General features: G+C 45.3%; 1 protein-coding gene across 1 annotated transcript in view; it reads right to left on the bottom strand.

Annotated features, from left to right (window-relative positions):
- Positions 1 to 4,233: 4,233 nt before the first annotated feature.
- BTD (biotinidase) overlaps positions 4,234 to 12,384 on the bottom strand; it is a 59,858-nt gene continuing 51,707 nt past the window's right edge. Inside the window, exon 4 of the mRNA XM_073550721.1 lies at positions 4,234 to 6,271. Coding sequence (XP_073406822.1) covers positions 5,099 to 6,271 — 1,173 coding nt within the window. The 3' untranslated portion in view covers positions 4,234 to 5,098. The remainder of the gene's footprint in view (positions 6,272 to 12,384) is intronic.

Raw genomic sequence — 12,384 nt, 5'->3', positions numbered from 1 at the left:
AGGGCTACAATTTTGTTTCTGGTGTCCTTTGACAGCTCTTTGGTCTTCACCATAGTGGAGTTTGGAGTCAGACTGTTTGAGGGTGTGCACAGGTGTCTTTTTATACTGATAACAAGTTTAAACAGGTGCCATTACTACAGGTAATGAGTGGAGGAAAGAGGAGACTCTTAAAGAAGAAGTTACAGGTCGGTGAGAGCCAGAAATCTTGATTGCTTGTTTCTGACCAAATACTTATTTTCCACCATAATATGCAAATAAAATGAAAAAAAAACAGACAATGTGATTTTCTGGATTTTTTTTTTTCTCAGTTTGTCTCCCATAGTTGAGGTCTACCTATGATGTAAATTACAGACGCCTCTCATCTTTTTAAGTGGTGGAACTTGCACTATTGCTGACTGACTAAATACTTTTTTGCCCCACTGTATATTGTCTTTTGAAAATTTTCTTTATTCTTCAGGTTTTGAAAAACGTCAGGTGAAAGTAAAAGAAAATGCAGGTCGCTTCTGTGGAGCATCTCCTGATGGAAAACGCTTCAGATAACAAATATCTGCAGATAGACTAGAAAAACTCTTCAAAAAGAAATTCAGGAAATGTAAACCACCTACAAAAACTCCCAACGAATTAGCGTTTCCCATTAGCAAACTCATCGAAACTCTGGGTGCACATACCCTAAAGTGGTTGATTCCTTTGTAAATACAAGAATATTAGTAAGTTTCACAGGTTTTTTTGTATCACATAACATTTTTGCAATGTTTGATCAGTGCATGCACCGATATGTGATGTGCCTTTCAGACACCATCTTCCGAGCATGTGGCATCATGTGTAAGGTAGAGGATTCAAGCAAAGAGAGAGAAGAGCAGCTCATCCTCCCTCTCAGAATGCTCATGTTAAGCCTTTTCTGCCACTAGTCCCGGCTTGCAGTAAGTACAGAAGCCTTAAGAGCATTTTTTTATTGCTGCTATTAACTGCTGTGGACATTCCTCCGGGATTCATGGGTTAAAGCTGCTTGAATACATTTTGGGGCCAGATGAAAGGATTTTTATAAAAAGGCACAATCCAGTAATTAAAATGGTAAAAATAATAACAACAGCTATTAACAGCATTCAATGTATTTAAGAATAAGAAAATGCTTAATGCCATAAAGTATTTAATCTCTTAAAAGCACTGATACCTTTGAAATGTAAAAAACATGTATTACATAGCATTAAAATTACACTAAGTTTCATTCTGCAGTTTTCATTACTTCAATGATTTTCCCACTACTTGATTTGCAGCCCGATTCAAGTTTCAGCGTTTTCTTTTGTGGGAGTTTCTCTCCCAGTAATATAGGCTGGATAGGAGGTCTGTGCCTATCCAGGGTGCTGCTCTCTCCGTTAGCTCATATTTCAGGGCTGGTTCTGTCCTGTACTTATTGTCTTTTCAACTTCTTATTCATAGCCTTTTTTCTCTGCATTTCATGAGATACTTTCATCTTTGTCTACCGGAGATCTATGTACAAACCTCTCACCTCACTGCTGCTATCTCTAACACTAAGGAAATGGAGGGAGAGAGACATCAAAATGAGGAGCAGGAGCGCTGACAGGTTTATACCATTCAGTTAAGTTAAAAAAAAAATGACAAAACTTACTGATACTCTACAACATGCTAGAATTCAATTCAGGTGAAAATTGTTTAATGAACTGGAGCCATTGTGTTTAGGTGTTATGAAGCACATGACTGTATCAATAAAGTTTTGTCAAAGCTAAATACAAAGACTTACAGTGGCATGTAAAAGCTTGGGCACCCTTGGTCAAAACTACTGTTATTGTGAACTGTTAAGCAAGTTGAAGATGGAATTAATTTCTAAAAGGGCTAAAGTTAAAGATAACACATTGTATTTTAGGCCAAAAATATAAATCTATTGTAATTTTTTACATTTTAAAAATTGCAAAACGGAAAATTGGCCAATCAAAAGTTTGGACATCTTGCATGGTTACTACCTAGTAGCACACTCTTTTGAAAGTATCACAGCTTGTAAACACGTTTGGTAGCCAGCCAAGAGTCTTTCAATACCTATTTGCAGCCCCTGGAGTTGTGGTACATTGTTCTACTGTTCAGAGACACTTGCACAAATATGGTCTTCATGGAAGAGAGTTACCAGAAGAAAACCTCTCCTGCGTGCTCACCATAAAATTTAGCATCAGATGTAAAGGAACATCTAAACAAGCCTGATGCATTTTAGAAACAAGCCATGTGGACCGATGAGGTTAAAATAGAACTCTTTGGCCACAATTATCAAAAGGTATGTATGGAAAAAAAAGAAAGGGAACAGAATTTCAGGAAAAAAAAAATATCGCCAATCATTAAGCATGGGTGTGGATCAACCATGCTTTGGGGCTCTGCCAATGGCACAGGGAACATTTCATGGGTGGAGGAAAGAGTGGATTCAATTAAATTTCAACAAATTCTTGATGCAAACATATCATCTGTAAAAAAGCTGAAGTTGGAGAGAAGATGGCTTCTATAAATAGATAATGATCTAAGCACACATCAAAAGCCACTATAGACTACCTCAAAAAGAGCAAGCTGAAGGTTTTACAATGGTAGATTTCAGTTCAACCCAAATATTTTCACTGGAGTTAATGACAGGACTCATTATTGGCCATTTTAAATCAGTCCATTTTTTCTTTTTAAACCATTCCTGTGTACCTTTGGATGTGTGCTTTGAGTCATTGTCTTTCTGGAGGACCCATGATCTTCAACTCAAACCAAGTTTTCTTACACTGGGTAGGATATTTCACTCTAAAATCTCTTGATAATTCTCTGATTTCATGATTCCTGTTATATGGTCAAGGCTTCCAGTACCAGATGCAGCAAAGCAATCCCACAGCATTATAGATCCTCCACCATGCTTAACTGTTGGTAAGGTGTTCTTTTCCTTATAAGCTTAATTGCGCCGTCTAAACAAACTGTTGCTTTACATTGTCAAAAAGCTCTATTTTCGTTTCATCTGTCCACAGAACATTTTCTCAGAAGGATTGTGAATTGTCAAGGCACTCTTTGGCAAAGATAAGTTGATCTTTTTTATGTCTTTTCTTCAGCAATGGTTTCATACTTGGCCTTCTCCAATAAAGCTCTGCTTGGTTTAATGTGCGGCGTATGGTATTTTTTGAAACCATGACTCCAGATTGTTCCAGGTTGGGATTCAGGTCTTTGGATATTAGATGTGGTGTTTTTTCCACCATTCGCACCAACCTTCGAAGACATCTCTTGTAATTTTTCCTCTTTCCCCCATGACCAGGGAGGTTATTGACGGGTATATGATTGGCAAATTTCTTAATAACATTGCGTACTGTTGAAACTGGGATACCAAGGTCTTTGGAGATGGCCTTAAGCTGGAGTCACACATAGCAACTTACCAGCGATCCCGACAACAATATCAACGTGTCAGGATCGCTGATAAGTCACTATGTGATCGCTGGTGAGCTGTCAAACAGACAGCTTCACCAGCGATTAGCACAGAGACGCCACACGCGGCATCGCTGTGTTCGTTAGCGCTGATGCCATATTCATGCCAAAAATAGAATTAAAATAAAAAATATTGTTATTCTCACCTTCCGACGTTCCGCGCAGCATTCCCGCCTCTCTCCAAGCTCCGGTCCCAGTAATCATTTGCGAGAATTACCGCGATGACGTCCGTTCTCGCGGTCATTCTTGCAAAGGATTACTGGGACCGGGAGCGTGGAGAGAGGTGGGAAGACAGCGCGGGACGCCGGAAGGTGAGAATAACATTTTTTTTTTTTATTTTACAGCTGATCGCTGGTCTCCCGCCTGTCACACGCAGCGATGCGTGCTGGCCAGCGGGAGATCAGCGACAAAAAAATGTCCAGAGGTTTCTTGCAGTGATCAGCGATACCGGCAGGGGGGCCGGTCGCTGATCACTGTCACACACAGCGATCTCGCTGGTGAGATCGCTGTTGTGTCACAAAAGTTGTGACTCCGCAGTGATCTCGCTAGCGAGATTGCTATGTGTGACGGGGCCTTTATACCCTTTGGATGTCTTGTGTTTGCTAATAACAGCAGGTCTGATGTCCACAGACAGCTCCTTTGTCTTCACCAGTGAGACAAAGGAACAGGACCTACCATGTGGCTTTTTAAAACACTGAAGTCATCATTCATTAGCTAATTCGTGTGACATGGGCACAGACAATCACAGATGATTCTCATTTGTGATTTACCACAGTCGAGTCAAAGTGTGTTTCCATACTAATTTAATTTAAAAGGTGCCAATAACAGTGTCACAGCAAGCTTTAGGTTTTTCAATTTTTCCCTCCCATTGTTTTTTTGTTTAATTATTGTTAATCACTTGTTTTTTGTATTTCACACGAGTGCTCTGTATGGAAAAAAAACTTTTACTTGATTCATTTTTTTTTTCCCAGGAGATATTCCACATTATGTAATTACACTTCATGGGTGCCAATAATGATGAACAGGACTGAATATATTTATTTGCATAAAATACAAAGGAAATGTGTCATCTTTAATTTTATGCCTTTTAGAGATCATTTTCAACTTGCTTAACTGTTTACTATAGCAGTAATTTTGATCAGGGGTGCCCAAACTTTTACATGCCACTGTATAAACAACAAAGCAAATATTTTTTTTTTTAAACATGACACATCAAAGAGAAAAACTGTAGTATCAAAAATGCCGAGATAGTAATAACCCCTTAGAGGATGCTACAGAGGCAAACAGATGTCTCTGCTTGATATATGGAAAATTTCAACCCTCTGTCCACATCAATCTGTGGGACTGCACCTCCTATTTTCCATGGCAGACTAGGAGGACCACCTGAAGGTATTTTAAATCCATTTTGCATTCACAGTCAAACCACCCTAGCAAAATGTTCAGCAACAATGCAAAGAAGCAAAATTAACAAAGACATTATGTTTGTTTTAAGTTTCAAGTTTATCATTACCACATTAATTTTGATTCTGAATGCACCGATCGATCCAACCACACAGAAGGGGCGGAACTCAATACTGGTGAAAAAGTTCTTATAGAGCAGGTTCATTCTGGAAGTATGTCAATTATTTATAGCATGTTAAACCAGCTGATATTACCTCAAATTATTGTCTCTTTCGTAGTACCTGCCATACAGTGCAGCTGTCACTAACCCCAGTTCCAGTTCTGTTTTATTGATATACCAGTTCTGGTCCTTCCAGCCCCAGTGGTCGGGTAATTGTAGAGTGACTCCTGACGTCACGATCATGGGAAATACATATTTGGTACCAAACCTGCCCCATAACTGGAAGCTCATGGTGGTGCTCGCATCTGTCACCTCCTCACCACAAGTTTCCATATCCAAGCTATAACATTTCACTAGTGCACAAATCTGAAGGGAATATGTGCCATGTACGGTGTGCAGCCCATCGAATACCCCGAGGGCATAAAGCTCATTAGTCACATGGTGTTTCCTGTAAGTAAGAAAGCAGCAAAGAGTACCAGAACATACATGTACTCTCTCAACGTTGTCTTTAAGGGGGATAAAAGTGAAGTTGTCATACATCATCTTGGCATGAAATAAAGTATCTTGGTGTTCTCTTGATTCCATACATTGTTCAGTCTTATCCATCTTGTCACAGATCATATTGAGGAAGTGACTGCCTCCAAGCGAGTTGTTGTACTCAAGTGAAACCTCTCCGTTATGTCCTTCAGTCACTTCTTCTGATGGATTCACTGGAACTTTGGCTACAATGAGATGACCTTCTTCAGTGTCCATATCATAGTGGTAGGAGGAGTGTGAAGGACTGAATATACCACTTCCAGTCATTCCCAGTGTTGTGTGATGGATGTTTGCAGCCAAGATGTTTACACTGAACCTGGTAGCAAAGGCTCTCTGAATCTGAACAGAGGAAAGAAGAGGCAACTGATTCATCCAAGCCGTGGGATACAGGAGATGCTTCACCTGATGCTTTTCAATGAGACTCACAACTGGCTCGTAGAACAAGATATCAAAGCAAGTAAAGAGTCCAAACCTGCCAAAATGTGTATCAAAAGCTGCATACTGGACATCCAGAGGGGTGTCAAAACTAAATTCAAAATATAGATTTTGCTTGAAATAACTGGCTACTAGTGCACCCTTGTCATTAAACACAACATCTGTGTTAAACTGGTATCTTCCGTCCAGTGGGCACTGAGGGTCCATGCGATCACAAGGACTCTTCGTTCCTAGATTTGCAACCAGAAACATGCCACTTTTGGATGCCATACAGCTTAGCCTCTGGAGGACCTGTGGATAATACAGAAGAGCCATTTATGACATTTTCAATGTTACGATTAGCGTTATATACTACATGTTAGCGGAGGCGTAAAAAGACGTTTTACACAATGACCGGAATTGTTCCACAATGCCCCCGTCTTCAATTTCTAAGACTTAGAGTATTGAACTCAATCTTTTAGTCCTCATTTTTCTATTAATGCCCAATAGTATATGTAGAAATGATATCTCTTAGGCTACTTTCACACATCAGGTTTTCGGCGTCAGGCGCGATCCGGCGTCGTGCCGGAACGCCGGATCCGGCAAATGTTTAGTAAAACCGGATGTGACGGATCCGGTTTTCTGCCGGATCCGTCTTTTTCTTGACAGACAAGACCGGATCCGTCTCATCCGGTTCATCCGTTTTTCTATCCGTTTTTCGACGGATTACGCCGGATCCGGTTTTTAAAATTGACCCTTGTGGCCTTCCGAACGGGATTGGCTACTGGAAAACTAGATATAGCATGTTCCTACAGCCCTTCTTTGACAGGTTGTAGAGAAGAAAGTGCAGGTTGGAGAGAAGAGCAAGTTACTGGCGAAGATGGATGTTGTCATTGGAAATATTACCACTAGAAGTTCTGTGACTGTTTCAGGGACAATTTTCCACTATACTTTATGTCACCTCAAGGCAGAGTACACTGGGATGACAGAGTGTGAGAGATTTTTGTCCTAAACTTGTGTACCTTCTGGACCAACAGTATATACCTTTGCCAACCAAAGTTGGCTATCTTGTCATGGTCTTACTATTTTTACCTTTAGGCCACAGGTGTGTACCTGGTTGTGTTTTATGCAAAGTATTTCACCTTTTAACAAAAGTTGTGTACATTGGTAGGAAATCACCAACAATAAACACAACTTTTTAAGTGAAATACTTTGCTTCAAACACAACCAGGAACACAACTGTGGCAAAAAGCTAAAATTTACCCACAGTTATACCTGGTTTTGAATACCTTTTTACCTTTGAAATACCCTGTATTTAACCTTTTTTTTAAAACATAGTTCGCCGCAGAAAGAAATGACAGACAACCATTGTGAAACGATAATTTAACTTTTATTTACATTTTTTTTTTTTTTGTAAAATGTTTTTAAAGTGCAAAAAAACTTTTTTAGAAAGGTTTTAAACCCAATGGGCATTTTTATTACAAAAAACACACATTACAATTCTGTGTACTGTGGGGTGGAAATACTGCTGGAGGGGCTGCGGGACACTTCGACACTGGGTGTGTGGAGAGAGGACTGGGATCGTGGTGGGGAAGGAACAGTTAGAGGTGAAGGTGTGGAAAAAGCTACAGAATGGGTGGACATGTGGGAAGTAGAAGAGGTGGTGGGTGGTGGAGTGGAGGGTTGGGCAGGGACTGTAGGAGCAGATGATGTTGATGGAAAGTTGTATGGGGAAGGAGTTTGGTACGGGGAAGAAGTTTGGTACGGGGAAGGAGTTTGGTACGGGGCAGGTTGCTGGAAGTGGGGAGATGACTGGTACTGGGGAGGTTGCTGGTACTGGGGAGGTTGCTGGTACTGGGCAGGTTGCTGGTATGTAGTAGGAGGGGGAGGATGAAAAGTGGCTGGAGGGGGTGCAGATGTAATAGGAGGGGGAGGATGGAAAGTGGCTGGAGGGGGTGCAGGTGGAGGAACTACAGTGGTGGGAGGTGGAGGTTGGGAGGTAACCTGCTGTAGAGCACCGTGGCACGAATGCATTACATGCATCTGCTGGGCAGGAGAGAGCGTTTCCATGCGCTCCACAACAGACCTGAAAAAGGTGTGGTTTGGCGAAGATCTTGCTTCTGAATGCATGGTTTGCAGAAGTGTCTTCACCTCCAGAATGCTGGAGTTGATCTGCTGAAAGCCTGCGGAGATTTGCTCTGACAAGACTTTGAGACAGTTCTGGAAAGATGCATTCAGATGCAATAACTCTTGCGCATAACTCTTTTCCTGACCCCTCTGCCGCTGTCGCCCAGTACCCGCAGGTGTACTAGAGGCGGCAGGGGCAGAAGGGTGGGGTAAAGGGAAAGCGATCTCCTCACCAGCAGCTTCATGTAATGTAGGCGGCCACGATGCTCCTGTGCTGGTGGATGGGACAGATGGGTCGAATGTGTGGGAAGGCAGGGAAGGTGCAGATGTACCGGGGCGGTCGAAGTGTCCCTCGGTGCCGGTCGCCTCAGAAGGGTCCAATCGTGCAGGCTCCCGAGTGCTGCTCACCGTGCTGTGGAATAAAGAGAAAAAAAAACAATTAAAATACTGACATGGTATAGCCCTGGCTGAAAAAAAAAAGTTACATCTAACATTTTTTTCACATGTGGTGTGTAATATTTACCTTCTGGTGAGCATTGTTTCCCGGAGGAACGACAGGGCTTGTGCGTACTTGTACTTGCTCCTGCGTCCTCCAGATCCACTCGGGGCCCGCATCTCTTTATTGAACTCCTTCTTGAAACGATCCCTCACAGACCGCCACCGATTCACAATTCTGTTCCCTGAAACGAGAAAGGAGTGGTTAGTATACAACATCAGTGTTTCACAAACTCCAGTCCTCATGGTCCCCAGGGATCATGTTTTCAGGATTTCAATAGTAAATAGAAATCCTGAACACATGATCCGTGGGGACCACGAGGACTGGAGTTCGGGAAACACTGGTTTACATCAAGCAACCGTTACTGTATATACTTACGCTCTTTAATCTGGTCCCGAGCTTCGAGGTCCTCCCAGCGGCCCACAAGGAGAGAACAGATTTCCTCCCAGAGTCGTCGGGTAATGATCAGGTCAGCGTGGCTGCGGTCAGCCATATTCCAGAGCGGCTCCCTTTCTCTGACGAGATCGATGAGGCGGTCCACATCAATCCCTCCATCCTCACCGTCAGAGTCGGGAGCACGCTGTGAAGGCTGTTAAAGAAAAAGACAAAAATAACATAATTAGCCTCCACAAAAGAAATGAAATAAAAAGTGCAAAAAAACAAAGCAAAAATATTTATACTTACACGCTGGTGACCGCCGCGTTGCTGTCGCCGACGACCCTGGGAGGCACTGCGAGGACCTCTTGGCCGAGCACCAGATTGGGAAGACTAGAGAAGAAAACAAAAAATGTTATGTCTTTGGATGTAGGCATTTGTTTGCTGTGTGTGGTCTGCAGAACATTGTTTTCTATGTGTTGTGTGTAGTGTGATGTTGTGTTTCTGCGTTTGATGCAAAAAACTTACGAATTGTGAGCCCACTCCAAGCGTCTGTCCACCCCTTCCTTCTTCTTCTGGGAGCTCCTCTTCATCTTGTGATTCCTGTTTTGAAATAAAAGGCAATGAATAGACATATATTACAGAGATGATGGATTTTGGAAATAAAAACTTACCGTCAAACGCTGACGATGCGAGGGAGGGCTCCCAGAAGATGTGCTGTCCTGTTGATGGCCAGACTCCATGGCTGTGGGTATTGCTGCTGCCAGTGATGCCATTTCTGCTGCTGCTGCTGCTGCATCTCTTTGGCGGCTGTTGAATAAAGAGAAACAAAGGGCCAATGAATATCTTGATATTCCATGGCCCTAGTTTGGAGGAATGGGGGATTTGATAATTACCGTCTCTCATCTGCTGCTGGCCTCCCCTCCTCAGCATGTTCTATTTGCTGCTCCATTTGGGGTGGTGGTGGTGCTGATGGTGCTGCAGTGGTCTCCTGCCTTCTCCTGCTTCGCTTGGTTGCTTTCTTGGGTGGCATGTTGGGTGTGGCTGTGGGTCCCACTGTCTTGCTTTTATATATGTCTTGTGGGCAGAGCTACTGAGCATGCTCAGACCAAAAAACCGGATCCGGCCGCCGGATCCGGCTTTCGCCGGATCCGGCGCATTGCGGCGCTCATAGGCTTTCATTGTGTGAAAAAGCCGGACGCGCCGGATCCGGCGTGTCCGGCTTTTTCGCCGGAGACAAAAAACGTTACAGTAGACGTTTTTTCCAGACGCCGGATCGCGACACATTGCGACACATTGCCGGATCCGGCGAAAACCGGATGAAACGCATGGCCATCCGGCGCGATCCGGCGCAAATGCAAGTCAATGTGGGTGAAACCGGATCCGGCATTGCATTTCGCCGGATCCGGTTTCTGTCAAAAGCGCCGGATCGCGCCTGACGGCGAAAACCTGATGTGTGAAAGAGGCCTAAATGAGACAACCTCTTTAACATGCATTGCAAGGATAACAATGGACGATTCTGTAAAGAATAAAAGAGGAAAATATGCTTTCAGACTGTTGTATGGGGAAAACTATAGTTATATGTAATGGCACTTTGTAGCTCTTTAAAGCTCCTAGACATGACTGGCAGTGGCTTATATGTAGAAGAACAAAAGGACAGTCCAAAATCAGACATGTCGGATGCTTATCGCCCCGGAAAATGAACTGTCAAGGGCCCCTATACCCAGTGGCGTAACTACAAAGTTATGGGCCCCGGTGCGAACTTTCAAATGGGGCCCCCCCGTGCCAAAATACACGCACATCTCCGCTCCGTACACCTCGTACCCACACGGCTCCGCTCCGTACACCTCGCACCCATGCGGCTCCGCTCCTTACACCTCGTACACACACGGCTCCGTTCTGCACACACATAGCTCCGCTCCGTACACCTCGTACACACACAGCTCCGCTCTGCACACCCCATACACACATGGCTCCGCTCCATACACTCAGCTCCACTCCGCACACACACGGCTTCGCTCCGTACACCCCATACACACGGCTCCGCACACACACAGCTCCGCACACCACGTACACAAACGGCACCGCTCTGTACACACCATTCTCACACGGCTCCGTTCCGTACACCTCGTACACACACGGCTCCGCTCTGCACACCCCATACACACACGGCTCCACTCTGCACACACACACGGCTTCGCTCCGTACACCCCATACACGCCTCCACTCCGTACACACACGGCTCCGCTACGTACACCCCATACACACACGGCTTCGCTCCGTACACCTCGTACACACGGCTCTGCTCCGTACACCTCGTACACACGGCTCCGCTCCACACACCCCGTACATACACAGCTCCGCTCCGTACACGCACAGCTCGGCACACCCCATACACACACGGCTCCGCTCCGTACACGCACAGCCCTGCTCACCCCATACACACGGCTCCGCTCCACACACCCCGTACACACACGGCTCCGCTCCGTACATGCACAGCTCGGCACACCCCATACACACAGCTCCGCTCCGCACACCCCATACACACACGGCTCTGCTCCGTACATGCACAGCCCTGCTCACCCCATACACACACGGCTCTGCTCCGTACACCTCGTACACACACGGCTCCGCTCTGCACACCCCATACACACATGGCTCCGCTCCGAACACTCACAGCTCTGCTCTGCACACCTCATACACACGGCTCAGCTCCGTACACCTCGTACACACACGGCTCCGCTCTGCACACCCCATACATACGGCTCCGCACACCTCGTACACACACGGCTCTGCTCTGCACAACCCATACACACACAGCTCCGCTCCGTACACACACAGCTCCGCTCTGCACACCCCATACACACACGGCTCCGCTCCGTACACACACAGCTCCGCTCTGCACACCCCATACATACAGCTCCGCTCCGTACACCTCGTACACACACGGCTCCGCTCTGCACACCCCATACCGACACAGCTCTGCTCCGTACACACACAGCTCCGCTCTGCACACCCCATACACACACGGCTCCGCTCCGTACACCTCGTACACACATGGCTCCGTTCTGCACACCCCATACACACATGGCTCCACTCCGTACACCTCGTACACACACAGCTCCGCACACCTCGTACTCACACGGTTCCTCTCTACACACCCCATACACACACGCGGCTCTGCTCCGTACACCTTGTACACACACAGCTCCGTTCTGCACACCCCAGACACACACGGCTCCACTCCGTACACCTCGTACACACACAAGGCTCTGCTCTGTACACCTCGTACACACACGGCTCCGCTTCGTACACCTCGTACACACACGGCTCCGCTCTGCACACCCCATACACACCCGGCTCGGCTCCGTACACACCCGGCTCCGCTCTGTACACCTCGTATACACACAGCTCCGCACACCTCGTA

Source organism: Dendrobates tinctorius, unplaced genomic scaffold, assembly GCF_039654945.1.
Source record: "Dendrobates tinctorius isolate UK_male_01 unplaced genomic scaffold, ASM3965494v1 ptg000167l, whole genome shotgun sequence".
NCBI lineage: Eukaryota > Metazoa > Chordata > Amphibia > Anura > Dendrobatidae > Dendrobates > Dendrobates tinctorius.
Note: the sequence above shows the minus strand (reverse complement) of the source record. Positions and strands in the feature narration are given on the sequence as shown.